The sequence below is a fragment of the Antedon mediterranea genome, chromosome 2 (assembly GCF_964355755.1).
Source record: "Antedon mediterranea chromosome 2, ecAntMedi1.1, whole genome shotgun sequence".
NCBI lineage: Eukaryota > Metazoa > Echinodermata > Crinoidea > Comatulida > Antedonidae > Antedon > Antedon mediterranea.
Window position 1 is genome coordinate 3,265,757 of NC_092671.1, and position 13,853 is coordinate 3,279,609.

At 33.1% G+C, this 13,853-nt stretch overlaps 1 protein-coding gene across 1 annotated transcript; it reads right to left on the reverse strand.

Moving 5' to 3' along the window:
- Positions 1 to 154: 154 nt before the first annotated feature.
- On the reverse strand, positions 155 to 13,016 carry LOC140040077 (sonic hedgehog protein-like). The gene is made up of 3 exons (XM_072085751.1): positions 12,514 to 13,016; positions 2,778 to 3,045; positions 155 to 2,124 (listed from the first exon to the last, which is right to left on the reverse strand). Exons 1-3 carry the CDS (start codon positions 12,808 to 12,810, stop codon positions 1,457 to 1,459), a joined length of 1,233 nt encoding a protein of 410 aa, XP_071941852.1. The 5' UTR covers positions 12,811 to 13,016; the 3' UTR covers positions 155 to 1,456.
- Positions 13,017 to 13,853: the final 837 nt, after the last annotated feature.

The following is a 13,853-nucleotide window of genomic DNA, read 5'->3' on the forward strand; positions in this document are numbered from 1 at the left end:
TGAGGAACAACAGGCATTTAATGCTCGATTCATGAGCATGCGCATTGTATGTCGCGTCGCGAAAGTTTAGTTTGGTACAGATACAAAATGATAATAAATATAAATACATCCACATTGTAAGTCAAATATTTATTAAAATTCAATAAAAGCTCAACTAATTCAGAAGATAAACATTAAAAATGTGTACATTTGTTATTTTTTACAATATTTACAAAATAAATACATTTAATATTTTCTTTTTCAAAGTCAAAAGTTGCAAAGAAGTTTATACTTTGCCAAAATGCTAAAGACAATTTAAAATTCATTATCATTATTAAAATATATAAACACAATTACAAAATCTCTATCTTTATAAAACTTTCGACTGCGTTTCCTTATTATAATTCGTAAAAAAAGATGTAGTTCATATCTAAAATATTTGTCATATCTGGTGTCACAAAATATCAAAAAATTATTTGAAAACTTACTCAATTGTAATTGATTTAAATCTTACAAAATGTCATATAAAAACAACACGCCTATAATATGTTATAGGAAGCTTTCGATTTGAAACACACTAATGCTCAGTCTACTTTATGTGAACACAAAAATGTGATGTATACCCGTCGTATATGGATGTCATATCACTACCATGTTTGGCCATATCACCACCATATTTGGGCACATCACACTTTTTTGTCAAACTATTTTGATAGTGTAGACAGAGTTTAAGAAAAAGAGCCCACAGTACGTGTCATTGGTCATCGTTTGGAACAAGAAACCGCCAAAACTGTGATGAGGATTCGAATGAGGAAAGTACGTGTCATAAAAGCACATGCGCACGGTTAGTCAACACAACGTGACTAGGCCATATGCCCTCGCAAAAACAAAACCTCCCTAATTAAATTAATTTACAATAAAGTTTAAATCTGTTCTATTGTTTGGTACTTAACACTCCCAAGCAAGCTAGGTCTAACGTCTGCTGAATTTGCTCTCTTCTGAGTCCAACTCCCGAATGCAAGTCGAAAAAGGCAAGCCTATCACTACCGATGAAAGCTCACTTGATCAAGTCATGCCAAACCAATTACATTATCATAAATACTATTTCTTTGTTATAATTATACGTTGATATAATATTATTTTAGAAAATAAATATTATATTAGTGATTTACAAAACAAATCTGCTTCAAAATTTACATTTGCACAACTTTATGAAAATATTGTACTTTTTGGTTGGTAATTGAAAAAAAAATGTCTAAATTTGTTTCGTTTGAACATCATACATTTTTAAAAACAGCTTTCATTTTTCAAAAAACATCTAAATACTCCGATAAGTTTTCCGTTAGGCAAACTTCGTCTCAAACCATTAATTGCGCGCGCGCGTGCGTTTGATCATCATACGCTGCCTTTCTATCGCAACGGATTTCCTCGTCATCTTACTTCATCAATATTCAATAGAATATATTACATCTTTAATTCAAAACAATATATCACCTGGATACATATAATTACTCACTAAATGTCGACCATACGTATGAAGAAGTTTCGGATACCAATGGACATTATCATGCTGCGGTAGCTCTGACGGGCGTCCCCATAGTTGCGATTTAAGACTGTATAACCACCTCACGGGTGTGAAACACGCGTGCGCAATGAATTCATTGTCAATTAAAGCATACGACGACACTGCAACATTATCAACAACTATCGAACCTTTATATGTTAAAGGTGCGAATGCACCAGTCCTTTCTGTCATTGTTACACTCAAAACCTTCTCAGGAATCAAAACTTCTTGGTTACCACTTTTAACAACAGTAAAAATATATTGTCCTTCCATAATTCTACTCGCAAAAATTGCTTTCGATTCTGAAAAAATTGAATTTGTATTCGATACGTAAATTATGTGTTCAGCCGTGAGTGATAACGTTTGGGACGGTGTAGAAACTGTATAAAATGACATATTTTTATGAGGTTTTGCATCGAGCATCATTATGACGTCACTGTATATAATACTGCCCTCATTGTCAACTGCTTTAACTCTGTCTCCTATTCTTACATCATTCATTCGTTTGGTTTCTCCAGTTTCCAACGTCACTTCCGATTGCGCGGGAAAACATCCTCCTTCTTCTGAAGCTGGATTTGAATCTAAAATAAAAACAAAACAAATTTGAAAGACAACGAAAATAATTTATTTTCGCAATAACCAAGGCCACTAACCTAGAGGTGACGTTGTGACCTTTTAAAACGTTGGTAAATAAAAGTATAATGTTGAATTGTTACTCATTTAAGTTTATTGCATTATCACAAACAATTACCTTTTCTACGAACCATTATTCACTTTATTAACACACCAAGTTTTTCTAAACAGATTCACACATTCAACTTTCATAGTTTCTAAAGGTTTATACTTAATACATTTTGTGTATTCGTCGAACTGATTTAAGAACATCCCGATTACTAGATGAACTTTTGGCAGAGGTCGAATCAACAGGGTTTGATATTTCTTATGAAATTATGGTCCAAAGTTTACTGATTGTAGACAAACATGCGATATAGGACCACACTAAACACCAACTAATAATGGCAATAATGTTAACATGCATTGATACAGTTATACCAAGAAATGAAAACACTTTGCTATCGAATGTTAATAGATTATTTATGTTTTCTGGCGAATTTATCACTTCTACAAACAGTTCAAATAGTCACATTTAGTCTTTATAATTGAGTATACAATAAATGTCAATCAGTTATTCATAAAAGTTTGACTTTCTTACGATTAATGAATGTTAACTTACCAGATTTGACAGAAGCGTGGATGTATGACTTACTCTCGTAGTAAACCCAGTCAAATCCCGCCTCAACAGCAAGTCTGGCCAACATTCCGTATTTGCTAGGGTCTATATCACTAGTAGTGATATCTACGGCCCTTCCTTCGTAGTGTAAAGAGTTACGAGGATGGCGGCCATCTTCATCCCATGCTTCTACCACCCGTAGTTTTATGTTTTCGTCTTTCCAGTGGTTCATTACCATGATTGCCAGTCGACTGAGACGATCGTTACATCTCTGTAAAATAAAAAACAAGGAATAGTTTATAGTCTAGTTTCATCATCTAAAATTAGAACTAATAGTGGTATGTTCAATAATATTACACCATTCCTGTTTCTTCTAGATTTGAGTACCAACAGTATTATTGCTTTTTGCTGCGTCACTGGAATAACTTTTTGGTAAGTTTTTTTGCAAGATACATTAGGTATTCTTCTTAAAACTGAAATGTTTTTATACGTTTTGGTTTATAGATAAAACTTGAGACAAACGAATTTCTGGTTTTTAGAGAGTTTTCAGTATTTAGAAAATTTTGTTCGATTATTTACAGTAATTAGGCAAGAGTAGGCCTATGAATTTTATTTTTCATTTTATTTCATTTATATTTCCGAAAAGAAATGCGATTACAAATAAAAAATTAATCTTAGTTTTGAATCTGGATTTGCATTACAGTAGCTACATGTGAACCTTAAGACCAAGTTGAGACCTATATTGTACCATTAATAGATTAATTTAAGTACAGTGGAACCAACAACAGTACATGTAAAATCATGAATTTTCATTAGAAGAGGAAGTATTCCATTTTTGGCAATTCTAAAAGAACTTAAAATTGAATCAAAGGCACATTGAAATAAAAATAGAACTCGCTAATCGGTGACTCTAGGGAGATCCTAATTCAGTTCTTTGACAGATTTTAAGATGTTTGTGTCTAGTGTTTTCATACGGAATTTAAAAACTACTAAACTAACAATCTTATGTACATTTGGGACACTTATTAATTTAGGAGTTCAGTGATGCAGAAGCAAGATTTCTTTAAATAATTGAACGGTAAGATGGGTCCATTCAAAGACAGAACAGTGCACAGAGGACATAGGTTCAAATGTTCTTTACAGTTGTTTGTTTAGTGGTAAAGAACAAGTTGAAATCACATGCGCTGTTGATCATTAGACAACATCAGCAAAATACCTGAAATGTATAATACTATGAGAAACCTGCTAAACAATTTGTTACTGACAATGTTTCCATTTTTTTTCTTTATAAAATGTATTAAAACGATAACTTATAAAAACATGACATTTTAGATAGACTTTACGAATTTCTCAAATGTAGGCCTACTTTATATGACAAACAGGATTATTTTAGTAGACTTAATTTGATATGAACATATAGTAAAAACAGAAAATCGACCTAGTTCGTATTTGTAGGAGCTCTAAATTTTGTTTCTCCAAACCAAATGACGATATTTGCTAAATAGCCATTGGTGCTATAGCTTTAGCATTGGAAAAAATGGCCAATGAACAAATCGATCAACTTAAAGGTTATGTATAATATCATAAGCGAGTCTAAATCTTGGTTCCCACACTATGTGGCAACGCTAGGATGTAAGCGCAACGCAACTAGTTTAACCAATCACAAGATATCGTTTTGATGATCCGTCGTCTGTGATTGGTCAAATCACTTGTGTTGCGTTTTCGTCCTAACGTTACGTCCTAGTGGGAACAGAGTTTAGTTACACCAAAACATTAACTATATATTAAATAGACGGATAAATGTAGTAATGATTATTGGTTTCCATCAAAACATTTGTCGATAAAAGTATGTCTATAGCTGGCGCTGTAGATACTTGCAAGCCTCTGCGCCGAGCGTATCATGCGTACAATCACGCACAACGTAAACTCGTGACGGGAAAATGAAGTGAATGCGTTACGCTCGACTTGAAACGTCAATCAATCTATAAAACTGACGTGTTGAATCGAGCGTATAATAGTAACTGCCTAGTCTTTATTGTTCTGTACACAATATTTGCACAAATCTGGCAGCTATCTCTCCAACAAGTGTAAGCACCTTGACTATTAACCATACTGATTGCTCAATTTATAAAAATGATAATAAACAGGCTATAGTAGTTTATAATAACGCATGGTGTTAAGTTTCATAAATCATGACTATACAGAAAATATAGGAAGATGTCTTTGAATTATTTTAAAAACACAATTCAGGAATAGAACGGTGTGAAATTTCATCTTTATTGATTATTAGGTGTGTCAAAGATAAAAGTTGTTGTCATCTTCATATTAATTGATGAAATACAAATACGCCCAGCTTCTATTGGAAGATCTATATAATTATGAAACTGATATCCCCAAATACGCCCACACATGAACAAGCTATTGAACTAACGAATACACCTCATATCTACTGTGTACACATTGGTCTAGGTACAAGATATTGTGTTCATGATTGCTGAGTAGTCATAACAGCTACATCGTGTAGTTACAAAGTATAGTTCAACGTCATTTTTAAACGCGAATGTCGTTTCGTAATGCGTCGCATGTCTGTCCTATCTACGTTTGTAACGATTAACTTTATACACACTACCAAATTACAGTAAAACAAGCCTGTATAAAACTTGATCTCAACTATTGACTAGACAATGATTCATGTTTACAACCAGGTATAAAACCTCCAATAGCGGCTCTATTATTACACTCAATAGTGTGTTTTAAAGACCATAAAGATTATTATATTAATTTAATATGGATAAGACTGTTTGATTTTAATTTTGTTATTAAGCCGAAATAACAATCATTGATATTTTGTCGTTATTATTTTTATCCCATGACCCTCTCGTGCTTAGTTATTTGTACGGTTGGATTGGCATAGTACACAGACTGTATATATTTGTACACTGCAGACTAAATGTCTTTTAGAAGAAAGAACCATTTAATATACAAACTATGCTTGTTTACAGAACTTACACATCAATACAATAATATGAGGAATAACTTTGCTTGGCGGCTCGTTGTTCATGATTTATGTCTACAGCGTTTCATTTCGCTCTTTTTTGGGAAGAGAATTCTTACGTTGTCACGTTACGTAGGCTTATAACTAAGCTTAGTTCCCACTGGTACGCAGCAACATGTATAAGCGCAACGCAAGTAATTTGAACAATCTCAACAGTCGCTTGTGATTCATTGGTCAATCAACTTGCGTTGCGCTTACGTCCTTGTAAATCAACTTATATGATGTTTGGTTCCCAGTAGAGACGCAAGGTCAAGCACGCAACGTAAGTGATTTGACTAATCACGAGCGATGTATATTATTTGAACTGTCGCTTGTGATTGGTCATCTGTAGTGGGAACCAAGCTTTAGTGAGTTTCCACGACGTATCTCTCATCGACTACGCAGCAGCTGCCAAGTAAAATGCATTATGCGCATGCTCATATGCTACGTATATTATGCAGTGAGAATCAGTTAGAGCCTGGTACCGCGGCAAATTTAAACATTTGTTCATCCTCATTAGTGATCTTAATAACGATATACGGTTATGGGAATTTAGAAAAAGCCTATTGATTGGATAAGATACGGGACACCTTATTGACTTTTAAAGTTGGAGTTTGCACTAGATATGGCCAGCCATTAGGGCAAGTGTTAGCTTAGCTAGATAAGTAATTGCTTTAATCCGAGTGCAACAAGGTCGATAATGTTAGAGTTAAATAAACAAAGTTAAATATGATTATAAGAACCAACGATATACATTTATTCGTGATTTCGATACGCGTACGTACGTAAAAATTTATTTTAAAGACATTTATTAGGAACTCCAATTATTTCAATTTAGTCAAAATTATATTCTGTACACATTAGGCCTATAGTACTTTGCGAGATTTATTTCAACAAAATCTAATTGTTTCCAAACGAGCACCGAAGTAAAAATGTATTCCAACCCGTGGCCGTATTATAATTTACCATCCAATCAATAAAAACGATTCCCATGAAATGTTTAGGACGAGCCTACCACGCGGAGTGTGTGATTGAGTTCAGGCCTATTACTTGAGCATGGTCGACATCCAAGTCTGTCTCAGCATCGGCTCATTAACCATACAACCAAGCGTCAATGCCCCTGACAAAATGTTTCTTTTGTCCGTAATAACCGCCTAATAGTCATAATGAATGGAACTTAATAATTGACAGCGAAGGTATAAAGGTAGTAGGAAATAATGAATATATTGACAATTGTAACATGTGGTCAATTATAGAATATTTTACCAATGCAATTTGTCTTTGCTTTTAAATAGAATAAACTTTATTGTCCAATGTTATTGTATAAGTTTATTTTATAACAATTGAATGTGAGCTAAAGTTTGTTATTGCGATTACAATTGAACAAAATAAGTAGAACGTCGAACTTTCCAGTCAATAAATACCACACCTACTTGGGGTTGTCCAGAAAATAGAAGAGGCGACTCCTCTTTCCCTCAAAAGAACATAATATTTCACCTCCCCCTTTCCCAACATATTTAATCAACCTCAATATTAACTGTACAAAGAGCATTTATCGTTAGTATAATATGCATAATTCAGTGGAACGAACATTGAGGATTGATTCTAACTAAAGACGCAACACGGACATGGCGCGCAACGTAGGTGATTTGATCAATCAAAAACGATAGATTATTCGAACTGTCGGTTGTGATTGGTCAACACGCTTACGTTGTGTCTACATCCTTGCGTTGCGTCACTATCCATGCTAAGGGGACACCTTTAATGCCAAACAAAGTTCCCTCATTAATAGGAATGTTCACCTACTAAGAGTTGGTCGCAGTGTTACATTATTTCCCTTCGTTCGTTTTACATGTGTATTAAATAAGGGTGTCGCCTGAATTGGGTCAAATCCCAAATAAACGGCCTTTATAAAACATATTGTTCACTTTGAGCTAACTATAGGTTACTTTAACATTGTTCCACCAATGTATACACAGTTCCACCCATTTTATAAATAATAGCCATACTAATATCCCTAAATTATTTGTAATTCAACTGTGTTAGAACTGTAGTAGATCATGGCACCACGATGTTTACTGAAGTATTGTGGGATTCTATGGGATGGCAATTAAATGTACGTTTTGAGTTCGTAAGTACCCATTACATGTAAGTACGTATAACTTAATAACCACAAATATAAACCCACGCTCATCTTAAAGCAAATAGGTCTGCTGTCTAAACTATTATAATAGGATATACTTACTACGAGAAGTTGATTGACCTGTCAAAGACTGCTCCTAGTACAATTTTCTATAATATTTTTCAATAGTTAGTTCTAGCTTAAGAAACAAATTTAGGTCTTGTTACTTTTACAACCCATACATGGTCTTACCACAAAGTTAATTTATACCCCTATATACCTTACTTCTTCCAATAATTTTATCCCTTATAACTTGAAAATGTCTCAGTTTTTGCTTTGTTACTTATGCACACGATTCTCCTTAAAATTTGTTTTTCTTGTATCTTAGGCGAGTTCCGTGATACAGCGGCGCATGTTATAACTGTATCATAGGAATTATTGTTAACGTTAAGTTAAGATTGGTAACATGTGACATTGTTTTTTAGAAACTTTCCTATGATACTATAACATTTAACTTACTGTGCAGTTTATCTAAAAATATAAGCAAAATTGTCTGTCCATTTACTTCAGGTGAACAAACTGTTGTGACCACTTCGCTAAAGTTTATCAAAATATGGACACAGAGTCCTCATGCTTCAGTACTTTCATGAAAAGACCACAAAGAAAAACAGATTTGTTTACTATAGAGGAGCTAATAATCTCTGAATAATGTAGAAAATGATTAGAAGAAAAAATAGAAATAGTATTAAAATGGTTATAGAGAGAAAAGAACGATATATAGTTGAGAGAAGGAGAAAGAGGAACGTAATCGATAAGTTTAATAGAAAAGAACAAACTATTACGTAATAATGTTTTTCATAGGGAAATATGTCTTTAACAATCAAATGAATAACGATTCATATACAATATAGAATACAACAGTAAAACTTACGGTAAACGATTATTTGACTTACCTACTAGGCTTATACTTTTTTTATACGACATATTTTGCTTTATCCTTCACACCTTTGGGTTCTTAATTTACATGAAACAAACTGTTTGTAGTATTTACCAAGTACTTAGTGAGGTAAAGCTGACCTTATAGGGGTTCTATCCCAAATCAAACAATGACATAAAGGTTTACAAAGGACAAAGGGCGGATTGACATTGCTGGGAAAATATTTTCCTTCATTTTCGTAAGCTCAGCAGAATGCTAAGATATTAGGTAAACATTCAAATTCTGTTTATCCCAGTCAAATTCGCTATTTCCAAAGTTTGGGTCATGTAGGCCAGGCCTAGAGTGTTGGCAATTATGTAATAACCGTGTATACTATATAACTTCATAATGTTTGTATTCAATGAAATTTATCTAATTTTCTTCTGAATTTAGTACCGATGTATTAAGTGAAAATATTTGCAAAATTGTTGTTTCAAATATATAGAGATACGCAAGACATTCTGAAAGTGCTAGATTGTAGGCCTATAGAGATACGCAAGACATTCTGAAAGTGCTAGGTTGTAGGCATATATCCTATTTATGGTATTAGAGTACTTGTAATTATCACATACTCAATAACATAGAATGAATGTTTTAAAAACGATAACATTAATGTTACAAGTTGTATCTGTTTCTTTTTGTATAGCTAAGTAACCTGGTAGTGAAGGAACCGTTTTTGGAGATATGTGTCTTTTCCTCATATAAACTCTGAACCATTAACGTCTGTTCAAGCACTTATACCCTACTCATAAACAAAAACACTTAATTCCAAAATTCTATTTTTGACCAACAAGTAAACCACTAACTGGCAAAAGCTAAGAAATCCTATCAAATAACCTCAAGATAATAGTGTCGCAAGTATGCAAATATTAGCCAAGTACTAAGTTATGACCGCGGGAAAAATGGTGATTTTTACTGCCTAACTATATTTGACTACGGATTTTCTTTTTGAATGAGTCTATCAAAGTGTCTAATCGCTAACCTTATAACCTAACTTCTTTGAATGCAGTCCTTAACTCTTTGACATGTCATATTCGTAAGACTTTATTACTGCTGTTTAGTGGTAGATTTATTTTTAACCATATAAGTAATGGGTTCCTAGGCAGAGAAAACACCTCAGAATACTCTACCTTGGGTTTGCATTGCTTGCAGCGACGGTCCCGTGGCAGAGAAAACACCTCAGAATACGTCAGATTTACCATGCTTACAGCGACGGTCCCGAGGCAGAGAAAACACCTCAGAATACGTCAGGTTTACCATGCTTACAGCGACGGTCCCGAGGCAGAGAAAACACCTCAGAATACGTCAGGTTTACCATGCTTACAGCGACGGTCCCGAGGCAAAGAAAACACCTCAGAATACGTCAGGTTTACCATGCTTACAGCGACGGTCCCTACCTCAAAATATCTCGGATTTTACCAAAGAGTTTTTAAATGTTTAAATTTTCACCAATGCCTAGGCAGAGAAAACACCTCGGTTTTACAATGATGGTCCGAAGGAATTTGCTTTTGCTTTATCTTTGCCACAACTCCATCCTTGCCATATCATGAGCTTGGCCTAATTGTATAACAAAGCTAACGTTAAAATGATCGGGAAATGGAAATGAAGTTGTTATTCATATAATTAGAAATATAACAATATGTTATAGGTGAATTTAAAATTAATTTGGTAAATTCATTATTAATTTAATAAGTAAACATCCAACCGAGCCTCGAACTCGAAATAATGCGCAGAAATCTATATTTTTAATAAATAAAAATCTCTATAAATTATGTATTGTTAACTAAAAGGTGGAAACTTGAAATTGTAGAGCGCGACATACTGAAACAAATGATGAATTTATCACAAAAAAACCACAAACTTTAACTGCTTTATGTGATACAAGAATTGGACAATGCTCTAATTTATACTGAGACAAAAACGAAATAAATTGCTTATTCATCAATCTAATAAAATGTCCTTTAGTTGACACTGTCTTGAGTCATATATATTGGATTTTTTTTCCATTTGAAACCATTTATACAATAATTCGTTATGTTCACGTTAAGTGCGAATTTCCGTTCGTCTATCCCAATGTTTAAGCAAGTTGCTCATCTTTAATTCACCGCAAGAAAATAAGTCCCTATAGCATATATCTTGGTACTTGGTGCGTAGATATCTTTGCAGTTTATTAGCAAGATATATACTGAAATTGAGAATAAAGTAATAGGCCTCCTAATAATGCAAATTACTTAATTTGAATTGGCACCCGATTCTCAGTGCTGTATCTCCAAAATAATATTATCCTGTCTCAGAAACAGTCGTAATACAGCATATCATGTGTATCACATGTGATTCCTGTATAATGCAATTTTAGATTAATGGTTAAGTTATGGTTTATGTTATACATTTAAAACCCATGTGGAGCTGTATCATGGTATTTTCCATGATAAAGTACTAATTTAGATAAAGTACCTAGAAATGAATTACAGGACATGTATACGAATGTAATAAAATAATACTGATAATCATAATGTAACCATATAAACCAAAATATGTTAATAATGAAATCATAAATTTCTATTTTTAAATACAAAATATACGGTTAATGCATTAATTTTGCCGGTTAATTTATGTATACACAATAGTGTGAGATCGTGTGTAAAACAAGCAAATGACTCGTGTTAAACAATATCAGTTATATTATTTTAAATGTATAATATCTATTATACAGGTGTATATATTGTTGGTGTAAGTATTGTAAATATTTAGTTTATCAAAGTTAAATAATTGGAGTTAAAATAATAGTCAATTATACTATTGTGCGGTTTTTTCTTATTCTCGTAGATATTCTCATCTTCATCGTTTTATAAATAATTCAATTCATTTCCAGTCTATCTCTAAGCGGTGTTTTAGAGTTGTCTATGCCTGTCTATGTGTATAATATTTCACAAAATTTCACAGCCAAAGAGAAGCTCGAAACCGGGCATAATATTTTATTTTTACTTTACTGCACATCCCTAAAGCTATGTATCATAGTGTACCGTATATAGGAATTTATGTTTAGCGGAACAGTAATTAGAACACATTGCCAATATTATATTTAATGTTTCTCAGTTTCTGTCATCATTATTCCTAAACCATTGAAATGCATTACTGTGATTATTTAAAATTGGGTTGGTTTATATTTGGTTTTGTAAAAGAGTAGGCCTATTTCAATAACAGTGCACGATTCTTAGTCTTAGCATGGAGAAATAAGTTAGTTAATAACTTATTTCTCCATGGTCTTAGCAAATATTGATGACAATTGTAATAGCTAAACAATTGAATATAAAAACATGGTAGGATGAAATTACAGCATGTTATAGAATAACAGTTTGTTTTTGGTCAGAAGTTTTCTATTAGTTGCGTGTATGTGTAACGTGGTATATGCCTTGTGCAGTTTCATTGATTCTCGTTGTATGCTTGTAGGACAATGTGCATGTACAAGAGTAGGCCCTAATTGTGAAATGCATATCCAGGTCTTTCTAAGCCTACAATTCAATAGGCATATAAGTGTAAAGCCCAGACATATATCGTTTGCTAATAAACTTAGGCTACAAATTAGATAAGAGAAATGATAATATACCTGTGTCATTATCTGATCGGCGCCTGTGTCTTCTTCATCTTTGAACTCAATATCTGTATTGACATTTTTAGTGAGCTCATTGAAAGCGGCGTCATCCCGATAAATCCTACCCTCGGCTTCTCCACTTGCAGGCACTTTGCATTCAGAAATACTGGGAACGTATTCTCTATAGTTGAGGGGTCTCAGCGGTTCCTGTCCCCTACTGCTACCACCAGGCCGGCTTGGAGAGCACGCAAAAGTTACCCCAACAAAAACGATATAAACGAACAAATGGTATAGTTTCCTATGTTTTCTCATCGTGTATGTTTCCAATGAAAAGTTGTAGATGTCCCAAAGTCAAGCTTATAATAAACTATTACAAACCAAGTTGGTTTTTAACGGTACTTTTCAATCTTCCAAAATGTGGAATCAACAAGTGGTTATAAACTTCCGCTCTGATTTAATCGATGAATGAAGTTATCACGATACCAGAACTACCCAGTTCCGTGTCAGTAACAGCAGAACAGAACACTCACCAGTCAAATGTACAAATGGAAATTGTCAACAAACTCTCTTATTTAATATATTGATAGTTTAGCTTTGAGATAATAGCAACTGGACTCTATTGTTTAATACGGACTTTTCATTGGTCTATACTATGTGACGTATACTAGTATACTGCTGCAACCATGTTTCCACAATGAAACGGGCAAACAACGTACACAATATTAGAACACGTTTCACCTTTTCCAAGATCTAAATCAAAGATAAAATAATATATTGTTAATATAATAAATATTATCTAATATTTTCTATAAAAAGAAGAATGTTTTTAATTCTATTTCGGCCACGCCTATTTATTATTCTATTGATTTAGTGTTATAATGAAATGTGAAGATATTGCGCGTGTATTTTGTGACGTACTTTTTTATAATTAGAGTTATATATTTTTTTAACAAAGTGATCAAGAACATTTGGTTAAAACTTCGTATTTAACCAATATTAATAGATGTTATTCTATACGAATTTCCCACGATAATGTTTTCTTTTTAAAATAATAATTTCGATAATTTAAACAATTAAACGTTTGAAATATTTTGGTGTATGTACAAAACAAGGTTATAACCAATAGATGTCATTCTATTGCGAATTTCCCACAATAATGTTTTATTTGAACAATAATAATTTCAATAATTAAACAAATTAAAAGTTGTGTGGTATATGTCACAAAGTTACCATTTGATAAGTAGGCCTACCATATCAAATTTATTTATAAAGTATTAATTGTTATATAACTTAATACGATATGGCGATAGAGTAAACACATAAATCACATATTCGTAATCCCGCAACAAGTGATT

Excerpts from the sequence above, each read along its gene's own strand:
- LOC140040077 (XM_072085751.1), bottom strand. The coding sequence starts at position 12,810 with ATGAGAAAACATAGGAAACTATACCATTTGTTCGTTTATATCGTTTTT. Across the intron at positions 3,046-12,513 it reads CCGATCAGATAATGACACAG|AGATGTAACGATCGTCTCAG; the intron begins GTATATTATCAT and ends TTTATTTTACAG. Across the intron at positions 2,125-2,777 it reads CCACGCTTCTGTCAAATCTG|ATTCAAATCCAGCTTCAGAA; the intron begins GTAAGTTAACAT and ends TTTTTATTTTAG.